Source organism: Hipposideros armiger, unplaced genomic scaffold, assembly GCF_001890085.2.
Source record: "Hipposideros armiger isolate ML-2016 unplaced genomic scaffold, ASM189008v1 scaffold_1472, whole genome shotgun sequence".
In the NCBI taxonomy this organism is placed as follows: domain Eukaryota; kingdom Metazoa; phylum Chordata; class Mammalia; order Chiroptera; family Hipposideridae; genus Hipposideros; species Hipposideros armiger.
Window position 1 is genome coordinate 105,836 of NW_017732822.1, and position 17,645 is coordinate 123,480.

General features: G+C 39.9%; 1 protein-coding gene across 1 annotated transcript in view; it reads right to left on the bottom strand.

Moving 5' to 3' along the window:
* LOC109377598 (anoctamin-4-like) overlaps positions 1-17,645 on the bottom strand; it is a 91,539-nt gene that overhangs the window by 54,463 nt on the left and 19,431 nt on the right. Inside the window, exons 3-4 of the mRNA XM_019633999.1 lie at positions 16,026-16,086; positions 3,024-3,106 (exon numbers count right to left, since the gene is read on the bottom strand). Of these exons, the coding sequence (XP_019489544.1) occupies positions 3,024-3,106; positions 16,026-16,086 (144 nt within the window). The remainder of the gene's footprint in view (positions 1-3,023; positions 3,107-16,025; positions 16,087-17,645) is intronic.

A 17,645-nucleotide genomic window follows, 5' to 3' on the forward strand; every position in this document is an offset into this window, starting at 1 on the left:
GAGGGCAGTGTCACTGGCCCTCATATGTGGGATCCAGACCGGGGTCCTCTGGCGTCCCAAGCCAGCTCTTAACCAACGCGCCACTTGGACAGCCCAACATAATTCTTAGTCCTACAAATTTTATTGTATTTTTCAATTTAGGCAGATAAAAACATGGTGGATCTATTTTTTAATAAGTCCCTAGAGGAGTCATTCACCCTTACCCATAGATTTTAAATATATTCTTAATTGGTATTGAAAACAAAGTAAATACCTTGCAAATAGAGCTAAAAGCAAAACTCCTGTAATTCTAAATCAAACTGAGATTTTATTTCAATTAGTTAAACCCCATCCAATGTGAAAAGCTTCTGACTAAAAGAGCAATTATGGGATTAGGAAAAGGTAATCAGCAAGAGGGTGTGCTGAAGTAGTGCCAGTTAATTAAGTACATGTTCTATTTGAGTGTCTTAGAAAAGGAGAGAAAATGAGTGGAAACTTTGGCAAAAGGAAATAGAGTTAATTCAGGCAGAAACACTCAAGACTCGGATGGAGGCACCAACAGAAAGCAAAGAGGAAGCTGAGAGAGGAGAGGTTATGAAGAATGGGCACCCTTTGGAAAAATGGGCATGGCCTGTGTCGGAGGAAGGGCAGCCTGGCTCCTGCCTTAGGATAAGCCCAATGCTGAACCTCACTCAGTGGCAGGTAACAGGGAAGGTCAGGGGGAGATGACAAGTTATAAACAGCTTCTGTCTCCCTTCATTTATTTTAGGCAGTTACACTTAAAGATGTAAAGAGAGCAGACCTAGACTCTTCTGCTTCTTTGGGAAACTAAGAATTTATCAGGCTGTAAGTATCCTCAAGAGTCATTGAGTTAACCTTCCAGGAACTGAGGCCAATCACGGAGTCAGGCCTGTCTTCTTGGGTGATATGGGCTGAATTGTGTCCCCCAAACTCATATATTGAATTCCTAACCTCCAGTACCTCAGAATGTGATTGTATTTGGAGACGGGGTCTTTGCAGAGGTAATAAACTAAAATGAGGTCATTAAGGTGGGTCCTAATCCTATATGACTAGTGTCCTTATAAGAAGAAGAAATGTAGACAAAGACACTCACAGAGAGACAATGAAAAGGCTCAGGGAGTAGATGGCCATCTATAAACCCAGGAGAAAGGCCTGGAACAACAGATCCTTGCCGCAAAATCATCAGAAGAAACCAACCCTGCTAACACCTTGATCTCAGACTTCCAGTCTCCCGAACTGTGAGACAATAAATTTCCGTTGTTTGAGCCACCCAGTCTGTGGAACTTTGTTATGGGCAGCCCTAGCAAACTAACACCCTGGGTTATTTCTCCCTGAAGGAGGCATGCAGCAAGTCTGGACTTTTCTGCACAGCAAGCCGAGAGACACAGGTTAGAAGCATGAGGCATTTCTACAACGAATCCCAAACTGAGAACTGGACCAGCACATGGCTACTGAGGCAGGTTCCTATCCAAACGTATGCTGAGTGAAAGAATCGTTCAGTGCTGCAAGCTTTTTAACAGGGCTGGGAGGAGAGCAGGCTCAAGACTTACCAGAGATATTTATCCTAAGGGTACCCATGTCTTGGGCCCACCACAAGTGCCAAAAGAGGACAATTTAGAAATAGCTGTTTTCTTTAGAAATGCAAAAAGTACAAAAGTGAAGTAATTTGTCTAAGATGACATAGTTGCTTAGTGGTGACTCAAATTCCCAGGAAGGAACATTTTCCATCCCATTTGAAAGTTGCTCCCATGAACATGTGTAGTAAGAAACAGGAGAAGAGCTTTACCCAGGAGAAAGTCCCCAATGCAGCCTGGCTGCTGCAGAGAAACTCCAGAGTCAACTGGGCAGTTTCTTCAAATCCAGAAATCGCTTTCTGGAGAATGCTTACAAAAGCACGAGAGGCCTTACCAAAAGAAAAAGGATTGTTGAACATCCCAGCATCACTTCTAGATCTAAAGCTGCCCAAATGTGTTCACGGGCATGAGGAGAAAAGGCAGAGTTCACAAGGCGTGATTGGAAGAAAAACCGACAAAAATACCTCTCAAAATTATCTCCCCTGCCATACCTATCACAGGGTTAAAATTCTCATTTATGTTTCTACAAGATTTCTTTCAATATATAAAAATATATATGCATGTCTCTTGGAAGGAACATACCCATTAACACCCATTACTACATCACATATGACTAGTTTATCTGATTTATTGGCACATCAGAGCTCTGAGGAAATGGGGCTCAGGAGAGGTTCAGAGATAATGGATGAGAGGAAGGAAGGAGAAGGACAGGCCTGGATCGACTGACAAGGGAGCTAGGTGACCAAGCTCAGCAAGGGTACTTGAGAGACTTCTGACAGGAACGAGGCAAGAAGAGACTATCAAGACCAGACACGGGTTAGAAGGGACGGTGTGTGGACCTAGAAGAGGTAAAGGGAGAGCAATGGGCCTGGGAGATGTGCTGAGAAAGTGAAGTCTGAGGGGCTGAGTATACCTCTCCTTCACAGTTGTATCTAGAGCTGGCCCTGCACTTAACAAACATCCACCAAGGAGGCTGGTTGAGTGGCTTTTTCTCAGCATTTTCCACTCTGAGCATGGGCACATCTGGGCACTGTCCAAGGTCCTGGTGCTCACAGGAACACTTGGAGTAGTTCTCTTAGGGGGTTTGCTCCCATGTGCCTAGGGTTGTAAAACTATTACCCTCCCTCTGCTTAAGTAAAGAAATGGATGATATTTACGAAAACTGAACAAGTCTTGTTACCAACTCTTTGGAAGCCTCTATTTAAAGTGAAATGCTTTACTTAGCCATGGACTTTTATACCACTAAGCAATCAAAATGTTTTTTTGTGTGTGTGTTTTTTAATTCTGCTAGTAGTTTTTATACTGCTTAGTCTTCTGCAAAGACAGGTATTGAAAACGCTTTATGAGTAAATCTGACTTCTGTCACAGAGCAGAGAATGATAACTCAAGGGGATTGGGTATTTTTTGGTGATTTGCTTTTTTAAAAATTCTGAGGTAAATGATACAAACCTCCTCTTCTTCCCAGTCTATCAAATCCCAGTCATAAGCAATCACTGCTCGCCGTCTTTTCCAAAACTCCAGGAAAACTGTCGCTGGAACAAGCAGAGGAAGACAAAGATATTTTCAAATAAAACAATGTTGTTATAACCATGTCACTAAATAATGAAGCCACTGTAAAGAATGACAGTTGTTTGTGTAAGCATCCTTGAATATCAGAATTTCTAGCTAAACTTAGTGTAACTAGGACTGTTTTCTCTGAATTACTAAGCTTGTACCAAGCATAATGAAAAAGTCAAGTTTTCATTTAGAATTAAGCTGATTTACAAGTTGAGGCAGAACCAAATTATTAGAAAGACAAAGCTCCTGAGATGTTAGAATACAGAAAACTACGTTACTAACACCTTTCTAATTGATAGAGTATTTATTTTTAAAAGTGAGGGGCAGGTTGGAGCAAAAAGGCAAAAATATTTAGCAGTTCACATGTATTTGATTGGCACTAATTACTTGTCCCCCAAATCTTCCTCACAGCAAATATCTGTATAAAATGTATTTTAGTATTTCATTGAAGGAAGCTATTTTATTGGAAAAAGGCATCTTATTGCTTCTCTTTTTCTCCAAGCCATCTCTTTATTGTCACATTGAAGGTAAATGTGTGCAATTTCTGTTAAGAATCTTTTCCAACAAGCGCTGGCCTCCCCTCCCAGGGAAACCTGGGGGTTACCTTCATCTAGCCAAAGTAACTTTCTACTCAATTCTACTAAAAAAAAACCCATTCAAATGAATTACTGAGCACTATACAATGACAGAGAGAAATGAAAAAAAAGAATCAAATATACTATTGCTGCCTTGGAAGTCACAAGCCAAACGAGGGGATGCACATATACACACACTCAAACTTTGAGGAGAACCGTAACTATAGATACCACAGGGACACACTAGGAGATGCAACTGGTGGCTCCATCTCTGGTGGGCCTTGCTGTGTACTTAGACTTACGGAGGCAAACATATGTCATCTATTGGGAATCAGTTTCATGAGGAAAGGTAAATATGCAAATGACCATTCCAAAGAGAGATAATTACTTTCTTCTTTCCTATTCTGCCTCGCTCTGATAGTATTTCCTTATTAGGGGTATTCAGACATAGAACACATATTTTTTAAAATAAGTAAGTGGAAAGAAAAACAGTATAGGGTAATAGTTGAGAGCGCTCTGTCATGTGACCCAGGCATTCATTCCCAGGTTTGAAATCCAGCTCAGTCAGATACAAGCTGTGCTACCGTTTGGCAAATCGATTAACTTTTCTAATTCTCTACTTCCTTCTAAGCAAAAGAGATTCAAAAGGCTCTAAAAATTCTAAGGTTTTTCACCTTAAGTTTGCCACAAACTCATCTTATACAAGCTCTGACCTGTGCTGACATGAGCTATTTAGAATCTCCATATATCCTTCTAATTGAGAATGTCCATACATTGAAAGCAGCCATGTCAATGAACGTCTCCCAGGCCCATCGCTCTCCATTTACCTCTTCTAGGCCAACACACCGTGTTCTCTTCTAACCTGTGTCTGGTCTTGATATCACCTTCTTGCCTCGTTCCTGTCAGAAGTCTCTCAAGTACCCATGCTGAGCTTGGTCACCAAGTAGGGACCCGATCTCCCTTGTCCGTCAACCCAGGCCTCCACTTTCTTTCCTTCCCAGACCTCCTGGGGCATCACATAATAAATGGTGTATACACCAGAGTGCCTTCCTAAAATCTGAAACATTCAGGGTATTTACAGTTGTTATATATTAGCACCTAAATTAATCAGATGCCTAATTCTAGAAGAGGGAAATTAAAATAAATAGATGAGATGTTTTTGAAGGTTAATAAAAGGGCCAACACTGAGCAGCCCTTGTCCACTGGAGCCCTTCCTGTGAGTCGTGTTGTGTCCGGGGTCCCCCGCAAGACCACCTCCAGGCTTGATGAGTCCCTAGGAAGACTCACAGGACTCAGCATGTAGAGGTACTCATGGCTGAGATTTATTACAGTGAAAGGATATAAAGCAAAATCAGCAGAGAAAAAGGGCACAAGGGGCAACGTCTGGTGGAAACCAGGTACAAGCTTCCAGGAATTCTCTCCCAGTGGGGCCACAGAGGATACGCTTAATTCCCCCAGTGACAAAATGTGACACATGTTCTGAGGGTTGAACGTCTGAAATCAAGGTGCTGCTGGGGTTGGTTCCTACAGGAGGCCCTGAGGTAGAGTCCGTTACATGCATCTCTCCTTGCCCTGGTGGCTGCTGGCAAACCTTGGCATCCCTCAGCTTGTGGGGTGCTGCTCCAATCTCTGCTGTCTTCACGGTGCCTCTTTCTCTGAGTCTGTGTCTCTGGTTTCCCTTCCGATAACTGGTCATCTAGTATGGCCTCACCTTAACTTGATTACACCTTCAAAGACCCTATTTCCAAATAAGGTCACATTAAGAGGTATGGGGGGGTTAGAACTTCGACATATATATTTGTGGGGATACAATTCAACAAGGTCATTTTGTCACGATGACTAAGGGCATGCTAGAATTTAGGGTAGAAGCCAGGGGTGCTATCTGCCTGAATCTTAGCTCCTAGGCCACTGTTTAATCTGGGAGCTTTAATTTCTAAGGAAATGAGAAGAGACAAAAATAAAGACAAAGAAATCCCACTCCTCCAACCACAGTAGCATGTCTCTAAAGCTAGTTATAGATACAAAAGTACTGTGACCCGGGGATATGGGATCCTGGTAAGAGCCTGGCATTTACTCTCTCTCTCCTCGGAACTATCCTCTTTTCCTGGGAGGCCTAGAAAAGCCCACACTTATTCCCAAAGCTACTAGGGATACCGTGTTGTTCATTTTTGCCCTCAGATAACACAGTTGGTACGGAAAGGCCTGATTTGATTCTTCATTTTGAAAATGTCTACACTGCTAGTCCAGAGAGGAATTATGTCTAATGCCAGAAAATAATTTTAAAGGTATTTTCCCAGCATTTCTGAAAAAACAAGGAGCTTCAAGATCCTATAGTCTAATTTTTTTCCTTGTCAAAAGATTATGCTCCATTTGTATGTATAAAACAAGAATGGAGCTGTGGCCAGCAATAGAAGGGGCATATATAAAGGCAGAAGGATGGTTTTTATTTTGGAATGGTGATCCGCTGTGTGATGACTCAAGGCATTTTCAGAAACCTGGTCAAGATGGTTCTCTGACTTCCTAGGAAAGCAGAATGATTTACTTCATACACACATTCAACCATTTTCCTCCCAATACTAATTTACTTTTACATGAAGTGAAATTAATAATACTAATAGGTTTCATTTTGTCAGGCCTTCATAACTTTCTGAGAATGTTCATTTGGAGGAGGAACAGAAGAATTACAATCATGTACCTTCCAAGAACTTAGAAATTTAGGAAAGAGGTCCCCTCTTGAGAGCTTTACTTATAAAATCTTCACAAAATGAATCAGCTTAGCTAGGAGTCACAAACTCAAATGGCAAGGGGCCAGATCAGTACAAAACCTAGAAGAGGGAGCCACACAATAGGGAATGGCAGGGATCAGGACAAATTGGTGAGTATGTGGACCACACGAACTGGCAGGTGTTCCTCAGTTCCCACTGACTGTACTGTGGCCAGATCTATATATTTTTCAAGAGAAAGTATCAAAATGTATCTTCATGTGAACTACCTCATTTTCAAAATGATGATAGTTTATTTGTATGATTCTAAAATTGGTGAGGACCAAACGGAATATTTTGACAGGTTTCCTAATTTAAAACATTTGAGGTAGGCCATTGGCAGAAATAATGTAAGCGAATGTAAGTGAGTGGCTAGAAAGTTTATGAAACATGAGGGTAAAATGCCAACATGAGGGTAATCTCAAGATCGCGGAAGCACAGGAATGTGATTGACCACATTTTAAGAAGCTGGAACTTAATTATTGACATTGAATATCTTCTGGAGACAGTCAGTGTGTTCAGATAGGGGATAGCCAGTCTGTAACTTAGGAAAAACAAGGCGCTAAGAATACAAATTTGGCAGAGTTTGATATGAGGTAGGATTTTAGAAGGGTCTCCTGACATGAACCAGTCTCCAAGGGTGTTCTATGTAATGGGGTAAGGATGACTTACCAAACAGAAAAAAATAGTTCTCACTCCCCTCTTCCATTCACTCAACAATTATTAACTGCATTCTTTTGATGTGCTAGGGATTTTTCTAGTTGTACTAATTTCCATGCTCAAACAACACTGATGATTAATTTGGTTCCCCAAACACCCTGACACAGGAAGAAGGTGCGCTAGATGGCCAGTACAAAGTATTCACTATCATATACCTGTATTTTCACAGTCTGGGTTATGCACTGGTATTTGCAAAGTTTAGAAGACATATCCTCAAGTCAGTTTAGCTTTGGGTATTCCAACAGTGTTTCTGAACTGGTGAAGCTGAAGAGACATCATGGATCACGCCTGTTCCCCCAAGGAACCATAATTGTCTGAGGCCCTATCTGAGGGTGTGCTTCCCTTCTATAAAAACCCATCCAACTGTAACAGCCTGAGGACTTTCACTTCCACTCATGAGGATTCACTGTTACAATATAAGAAAACAATGGGTATCAATGCTGGACAAGAGACAGTGGAGGACTGCGATCCCTGAGAGAAAAGAAATAAATGAGGTGAGTCCTAGGATTGTACCAACTCATGATTTAGAGGCAATTTCCAGGTTACAGTTCAAGCAAAAGGAATCAAAACAGAGTCTTGTGGTCTTGCTGAGCTGAGGAGACCGAGACCGGAGTAGGAAGGGTCACTTGGTAAGAATTTGTGGGCAGAATACCAGAAAAGAGGGAGCTATACTGAAAGAAAGCTCTAGATAAACAATGAGTTACCCTGTACTCTTGACATGTATGGGGTGAAACTACATAGGCTGCTTGTTGGTAGCAAACAATCCCCAGAGCTCACAGAGGGCTGGAAGGAGTTCACAATTGGACCAATCAAAGTGGAGAGATATTGTAACACATAGGGTATTGTAGGAGGCCTCTTAACAGTCATAAATTAGTAGTGGGTCTCTGGACCTACTCTAACAAGTTAAAAATAACTCTCAAAATGATCAAACTGGGCTCCAAGTATGTGAACCGCATGCCTGCACAACGTTAACACTGAGGAAACACAAGAAAAACCCATACTCGATATTTTCCAGCATTTAATAAAAAATTATGAGGCAGGAAAATAAAAAGATTTTCTCCATAACCAGCAGAAAATTCAATCGATCTCAGACTAACAGTCCAGAACTGACAGAAATACTAGAGCAAGAACGATAAAACCACTATAAATATACTTCATAGGTCAAGAAGGTAGATGAAAAAATGTGAGCACAATGGGGAGAGTAATAAAGATATAAAAGACCCAATTGACTGAGATCTGAGATGAAAACTGCAAGATATGAAGAGAAAAATCTACCGTATAGGATTAACAGATTAGATTTTTCAGAAGAAAAGATCACTGAACCTGAAGACAAATCAATAGAAATAATACAAAAGAAGCATGGAGAAAACAAAGACTAAAAAAACTAAAAAATGTGAACAAAGCATAAGTAACCTGTAGGACAATATTGAGAGGTCTAACACATGTAATTGGAGGACTAGATAATATGATTCTGGAAAAATTTCTAAAAATATGCAACACTTGTACATTGAAAATGATATAACATTCTTAGAGAAATTAATAGAACACTTAAATAAATAAAAAGATAAATGACAGTCAGGTATAGAAATATTTGATACTAAGTTTTCAATGTTCCCAAATTGATTTATTGATTCAACTTAATCACAATTAAAATATCAGGATTTTTTGGGTAGAAAATGACAAGTTGATTCTAAAATTTACATGGAAATACAAAGGACATAAAATAGCCAAAGTGATTTAAAAATAATAAGATTTCAAGGTTCACTATTATGCTATCAAGACAGAGTTTTATTGCCATAAAAATACACATATGGATCAAACAGAACAAAATTCCAGATATAGACCCATACATATATGGTTAATTGATTTTAGCCAAAAAATGCCAAGAAAATTCAAGGAGGAAACGGATAATCTTTCCTAAGTTGTATTACTGGAACAACTCGATATCCATATATGCCAAGAAATGGATCTGACTTTTACCTTACACCACATACAAAAATCAACTTGAAATAACTCACAAATCTAAATATCTGAGCTAAAACTAAGCTTTCTAGAGGAAAACAAAGAAGGAAATCTTAGGGACCTTGAGGTTGGCAAAGATTTCTCAAATAAAACACAAAAAACACAGACAGAAAAAAAAAGAAAACAAATCTTAACTGTAATACATAAAAAGTAAAAACTGTTGATTTTCAAAAGACACCACTAAGAAAATAAAAAATGCCAGCCTCATACTGGAAAAAAATATTTGCAAAGATGTGTATGATAAAGGATTTCTATCCAATATATATAAAGAATCCTTTTAACTTAAAAATAAGACAAACAACCCAATCACAAAAGGGCAAATGATGTGAACAAGTACTTCACTAAAGATGTGCAGATTGCAAATAAGTTCATGAAAATATGTAATATGTTCAGCATTACTAGTCATTAGGGAAATGCAAATTGACACCACGAAGAGATAACACTATACACCAACTACAATGACTGACACGATAAAGATGGATAATTCCAAGTGTCTGTGAGGATGTAGAACGCCTGGTACTCTTATGTAATGCTGTGGGGAATGCAAAATGGCAAGTCACTTTGGAAAACAACTTCTTATACAGTTAGACATCCACTTATTCTGTGGTCCAGCATTGCTACTCCTAGTTATTTCCTTACAAAAAGTAGATACAAAGGTTTTTATGCAAATATGCAAAGATTTGTAATATCCAATAATTTTTGAGTTTATTTATAATAGCTAAAAGCTGGATCTAAATGTTCATTGATTAGTAAATGGGTAAACAAATGTTGGTGTATCCAGGCAATGAATACTATTGTGTCCTAAAAAAACCCAGAATACTGACATATGTAACAACATAAATGAATCTCAATAACATTAGTCTGAGTGAAAGAAGCCAGATGCAAAATGCTGCTTCTGTTTGTATGAGATTCTAGAAAAGGTGAAACTGTAGTGATAAAAAGCAGGTTAGAAGTTGCCAAAGGATTGACTGCAAAGGCATGAGGAAACTTTCTAGAGGATAAAAATGTTCTAGATCTAGATCATCATTATGATATACATGACTATATACATCTGACTTGTCAAACTGGGCACTTAAAATTGTTGGATTTTATTGCGTGTAAATTACACCTAAATAAAGCTGACAAAAACTTCTTATAATATTATCACCCAGAGAAAACCACCAATACCAAATCAAGCAAAACATATTTAAGTACAAAGTTTTTATTCATGTAATTTACATCTTTTCTGAAGCCCAATTCTGCGTAATATTTTCACTAAATACGAGAACAGCCTTCCAAGTGGCTACCTGCTATGTATTGGTCACTGCTTTTACCCCTGCCCACACTGTTGCCAGTTACTTCCCAAATACAACCGATGATGTCCCTCCCCAGCTTATAACTTCAGTTGGCTTTCTGTTGCCTACAGGTTGAAGCCATGGTTCACTGTTGTGGCACAAATGTCCTATGATAAGCAGATCTCAGCCCTCACTATTCACTCTTATGGGTTGAATTGTGTCCCCTACTTCCTAAAAGATATGCTGATGTCCTAAGCTACAACCTCAGAAAGTGACCCTATCTGGAAATAGGGTAATTGCAGATTAACTAGTTAAAATGAGTTCATACTGGAGTAGAGTGGGCCCTTAATCCAGTCTGATTAGTTAAGCGACAGCCACGTGAAGATAGGCACACACGGAGAATGTAGATGAAGATGGAGGCAGAGATGAAAGTGATCTACAAGCCGAGGAATGCTAAGATCACTGGCTGTCACAAGAAATTAGGAGAGAGGCCTGGAAGAGATTCCTCTCAGAGCCCTCCGAAGGAACCAACCTTGTCAACACCTTGATTTTGGACTCCTAGCCTCCAGAACTGTGAAAGAACAAATGTCTGCTGTTTCAAGACACCCGGTTTGTGGTGTTTTTGTTACAGCCCTCGTAGGAAACTTATACACACTCTATGTGCTGATCACACTGAACACCCTTCTTTTTCAGAGTTTTACCCACATTATTCTCAGCTCGGAATGTCACCCACACCTTCCCCAACCCCACTCCTCTGCCTGGCAAATTTAAGACTTGTCTCACCTTGGTCTCACCTTGGCCGAAACCTTTTCTGCTTTTCCTTTTTGCCTCAGGAAGTTGGCACATGGACACTCGCCCCATTGTACACTGGACGTAACACCTTGTATCACAATTCCCAACTCTACCTTAATGTACTCTGAGATTTTTGAGATCCAATCTTACTCATTTTTGTGTGCTCAGTGCCATGTGACAGTAAGAACGCACTGTCTGCTGAGTAATGAAATCTTAGTCAGTGTATCCTCTAGGAGGTGCATGACATGCTGGACACACTCTAGAATGACTCTGGGGTTAGGCAGACCAGGTCTGGTTTAAAATCCAGCTCCACCATTTACCTGCTGCTGGGTAATCTTAGGCAAGTTCCATAACCTCTCTGAGCCTCCATATACTCATCTATGAGAGGGGGACAGTAATTTCTTCCTGGTGGGTTATGAGAAATTGATGTGGTGTCATGAGTGACTGCACCTACACACTTAGTAGGCATTTAGTAAATGTATACCTTTTCTTTTTTTGAATATACAATCACCATTTTTGTGGAACATATATTACAAAAGATAGTGTAAATAACCAGAAATAAAAGGCCAATTATAATAAAATGTATTTTCAAAAAATGAGACATAATTAATAGATTACTGACAAGATCATACAGAGAAACTTTGAATTTGCATTAAAATCACAATGGTGTTATTTTGATCAGAGAGCTCTGAGAACCTTGACTTGTTTGTTTACTGGGGATAATTTTGGGCAACACTGAAAGTGGAAAGAAAAGAAAAAAACAGAGGAAGGAGAAAAAAAACAGAAATGAAGACCAGTGGGACATAATCTGTTTGCTGACAAGGCTCCATCAACATGGCTCTCTAATGACTCTTTTTTTTTCTCTAGGAAGAGAAGCTAATTTAAGCCATAATTGTTTTGTCCCTTGTATCCTTCTGAACAAAAATGAGCATTGAGGAAAAAGCCACACTGTGGTTCAACCCCAGAGCGCTAGGCTCACTACGTGCCCTGACAGTCCCCAAGAGGCCCAGCCATCACAGGTGTGTGGACATGAACAAAGGTAGTGGAGTTCTGTCAAGATATCTAATCCCACACGAAGGCCCTACCCCGCTGCTACAGATGGGCTCCAAGTGGAGACTTATTGTTTTCCTGGTAAACACACAAATCAAAAGGCAGCACAACAAACATCAACTCGTCCCTTCTGAGGTCTTGTACACCACTTTCATCTGTTATCAACATCTCCACATCTAGCAATTGCTCAAAAATAAGGTTTGTTTTCTTAAATGTTGTAACTTGTCAATCATAAAGGATGATCCTGAGACCATTAAACTGGGCTCCATTAGAACTGGCACACTTTTATAGAAAAGAACAGCACCATCACAAAGCTTATAAATGGGGCTCAGGACGAGCGTAACAGTCCTTCATCTTCAAGTTCAGATCTCTGAAGCAGAAGCAAACAGGGTTACAAACAGTATCTGATCCTAGGAGTAGAGTGTAGGAGCTAAGACTTGCCAGTTTAACTCTTAACTTTGCCACTTTCTAGCTACTGCCTCAATTTCCTCATCTATCACATGAGGATAATAACAGTACTAGTACCTTCTTCAAAGGTTGCGATAGTGATGTACTGAGAAGACACTGTACAATACTTAGGACAGTGCCCAGCACATAGTAAGCCCTCAATTAGTGTATGCTATTATTATAACTGGCCATTCCAGGTGTCTGCAAAAAGGCATAGCCCTAGCTGCAAAGAAACACCTGGGGTAAATCATTCTTTTTCTCACTCTTTTTCTGGGAACAATATAAGATTTAAGCAATAAGTTGTCAACTAAAACAAAGCCATTCAGAGGATGAATTATTCTGGGCTTGCGTTGCCCGGGGTGAGCCTAAAATGTTCCCTTGTGCCCAAAGGTTATTACAAAACATCTATCAGGTTCTTACTGAGTACCCTCTGAGTTACAAGGAATGCCAAATCTCCAATCCACCTACCTGCAACCTTGGAATCTTCTCAACTCCACCCTCCAGGCAGCCACCACCCATCAATCAGTTGAGGTTGTCAGGGATAAAATAAAACCTATTTATTATGCCCCGAATGAGACAGCCCAGCTTGCCAGGAAGGAATGCAATCCCTTTTGTAATGGTGGAACTGAGTGATGGGTAGAGGAGATGACAACCTCTGCCGAGGTAGACAAATGTCATTACACCAGAACTTTACTTCTATATATAGTCTCAGAGGGAAAAGTGTGGGAGAAGAACACATGATTTCAGTCAAAGTATATCTAAAATGGTTGAATTAAGGAAGTAGGTAAGAGAGGTTGTATATTAATTCTTCCAGAGTACAACTCTTTACGAAGCATTGACTCATTTCACAGTCGACTAGGAGCCCAAAGCACAGCTTTCCAATGGGTATGACGGGAATGGACTAAAGTCTGCAAGAGGTCAGTTCGTGGGGTGGCTGGAGGTAGGGTACCTAGGGTGGTATTATCCCAGGCCAAGAGTGGGCTCCTCCACATGCATCCATTTATTGTGCAAATAGTATCATTTTCTATGGATGCCATGGCTTGGAAAAGTTTGTGAATCACTGGTTCTTAAACCAGAAATCAACACATTTGTAACCATGGCAAAGCTTAAGCACTGGATGGCTTATTTATACTTCCTGATCACGGCTACTGATACTGGTATGGTCTAGAAAAAGCAAATACACATTCTTGATCTGAGAGCTCGATCCAGCAAGCAAAACTCTGTTAATGATTAACTTTCTCTGTTTGCAAGGGACAGAGATGCACTCAAAGTGGCACAAGTAGTGAGGGCTTTCTGCAAGGCCCACTGAGGAAGGCAGGCATCTCATGGGAATTACAGACTCGGCCTATTCAGGGACAGGGTATGGAAGCCAGCAGCTTGCGAGACCTCAGCCACAGAGACCTGCTGGGTCTTCATGCTGATATCCTACTATTGACATGTCTTGGCTCCACTCTCTGTGCTTCTCTTTGGGGGAAATGTCTTGCATTTTCTCCCAGGTGGCTACCAGTTGGCTTTTGCACCCTCTCATTTCTGTCTTTTCCACTACTTATTTGTTCCTGCTTATTTCTATATTCTGAGGTGTCATAATTTCAGCCTTCTCATAATTCCTCATGGTCCCTACTTCTACCTGATGTTCAGTCTCAATCCCCATCTCCCTCGCTCTCTCCTGTCCTCTCTGCATCTTTCTGTGTCAGTTCCTACTGCTAACTCACTATCTCTATCCACATTTTCTAATATGCATTCTTGAGAATAAGACTCTGGATGGCCCTGTAAGTCCCTGTTTGGGCAGAACCTCAGGCCTCCTCCAAGGCCACTCACCTACCTATGGTTTGATTGATCTAGGGTCAAATGCCCCCTGGCTGAAAGGGGCTATAGTCACAGAATTCAAACTATGTCCCTTCAACAGAGCTGTGATGGGTAGGACACTTATCCTTTAAAGATCTCTAGGTAGGGAAGACACAATATATCTAGAACAAGCCTCCTCAAGAGAACAAGATTTTATATTTTCACTTGTCAAAGAGAGCATTTAAAATTATTTGTTGTCTCATAAAGAAATTCTTTTTGTAATTTTCTCTTTCCCTTCTCTCTTTTATTTTTCCCATCCATCCATCCATTTATCCATCCATCCATCCATCCATCCATCCATCCATCCATCCATCCACCAAATATGAATCTCTCTGTCTTTAAAAGAAATATAAGGTCTCCAGTGACCATAATGGTCCTTGAGGACTACAAACCTCTTAGGGGAGATAAGTTGTATACGCATGTTATTATAAATGCCCAAAGAATGATATAAACCAAATGCTATGAAAGTTCAAAGAAGAAAGACATCTTCTGACTGGAGCAGATGACATTTCAGCCGGGCCCTGAAAGATGGGGAAGATTCTGATATTCATCCCAGACTAAAGGAACAACAACATGAGCCTAACTCTCAAGTAGTGGAGTAATGTCAAAATTCAGACTTTGGTATTTTAAGTTCTAGAAAAAAATACATAATCATTGTAAAAATTTCAGATCACACTAAAAATCTGTAGTGTAAAATGTTTGCCTCTTGTCACTGTTCACTTACTCATCTATGAATTCTCCTCTCCGAAGTAACTGCCATTCACTGTTCACTGTGAATTTCTCCAGACTCTCTTCTACACTATTAAATTAAAGCTTTATAATTATTTGGCCAGGAAGATACTATTAAACCCATTTTACAAAGAAGTGGGTTAAGTAACTTCTTTGCCTTAAGTAATTCTTTCAGTGAATATCCCATCACACCTTGTTATTATGGGGCTGCTGGCTTGAACTTACATAGAACTCAATTCAGCCTTATATTTAGCTCTTGATTATAGGGGGTCACTTTGACCAGAGCTGGAAGAAATCCAGAGGTGGGTACTCAGACATTAGCCTGATGAAAAGATCCCACTCATAACATAAAGTCCTATATATACTGAGATGGGTATTCAGGTCTCACCAGACCTTTTGATGTACTATAAGCTTTATTTTCGTCTCCAGCAGAAGGTGAATTTTACTCTCATAATGGAATACTGATAAAATTATTAGAAGTTTAAGAGAAATCAGACGTGTCTCTCCTCTACAATATTATTTTTTAAATAAACCAAATGAATTACTTATCTAACAGAACATAACAGACAACTGAATTTACTCAAGCTTCTTCCTTTCGAATCCAAAGTCGGATTTCCAAAGGAACGTATCACAAAGCATAGGAGGGGAACTCAAGTTATATGGATGTAGAATACTTACCCCAGACGGCCATGAAAACAGCAAAGAAGACAGTGGCTCCATTGTCAAAAAGGTGGGTGACCTGGGAACATTATTGAGTCACAGTTAAACTAACTTCTTATATACTATATTCCAATTCATATATTTTTCCAAGTTATGTAAAAATAGCTGCAATGGTATAAAGTTTGCAGGGTTTCTTTGTAAAATATTTCTTTTAGATAATGATCAAGAGGGATTTCCTCTAACTGTGAGGTAGTTTGGATATGAAAGAATCTGTTCTCTTTATTGGGTATTATCTAGTTGAACATTTACCAACAGCCCAATAGTGCTACTAAGAATTTCCTTTCATGCACTATAAAAATGATTATATGTTAATATATACATATATATCATACATCATATATTAAATATATATTTAAGACCAGGAAGGTATTATTTTTGCTACTTTAAAGGTCTCTGATCTCCCAAGCACTGTTTTTAATGCCTCATTTACTCACTTTGAAAACATGGCTATTTTGTTTGTGTTTTGTGAGCAAACATTTTCTGGGCTGCCCTTTGGGTTTCAGCATTATAAAGAGGAGTGAGCAGACCATTAAGAAAGTCTACTTCCACCTATATTGAAGCCTCGGGTAATCACTATATTTACCTATTACACAGAACACAAAGATAGCTAGCAAATAGTTCACTGTTGGAGTAATATATTCTATCATAAACAGCACAGCAGAAAGCAAAAATATTCTTGCTGCAAAACTGCCAAACTCATTCCCCCTTCAGGATAAATCACACCAGTATCATGCCAAGTTGAAATAATGACTGATATGTTCATAAAGCATAACTTTTTTTTGGTGCTTTAGAGCTCTCTACAAAATATACTTTACTGTCCCTTGGAGAATGTGCCAAGTGCAAACAGGTCTCTTCCTGTTATATCCGAGTATGAAGTATTTCAACATTTTTCAAAAGTTTATTCTCTCTCTCTCTCTCTGGAACATAGGAGAGATGGGAAACACTCAAACATCTAATATGAGACAAAAGTCTAAAGCTGATTTATTTCAGATGCCAGAGGGAGCGTTACGCTGTATACTGGGCACTCAGCATCAAACCAAGCCTGAGAGTTCGAGAGGCACGTGGTTGGTGTACACTCTCTATTAGGGTGTTTACTGGGAGTGGGTAGAAGTTGTCGCCTGAACCATCAGTGTCGATTCTGGAATGGATTGTGGTGGTCATTATGTTGGGCTGCTCAGATCATCTTTCCTTCCTTCTCCCTTCTCCAGGTAACAGCTCTCTCATGTAGGTCGCCACGAGGCAGATGGCGCAAATAGAACCAGAGTCCTTTTCTGGGACTGGCATGCAAACATGTGGAGAGAGGCATTTTTCTGCTGCAGTTACCAATTTGGGAATATGTGAATCAGGAGGAGTGAGTTAATAGACTTCGGTTCCTACTAAGATGGTAAGCTAGCATAGGCTGATGGCTCCCTTTGCCAAAACCAACCCTGGAGAAGCAAGACAGTAGATTCCAGGAACTAACAAAACACAAAAACAAACAAACAAAGACCCTGAGAATTTTAGGGGAGAGGGAAGGTTGCCTTGAACTGGTGTGTGTGTGTGTGTGTGTGTGTGTGTGTGTGTGTGTGTGTGTGTGTG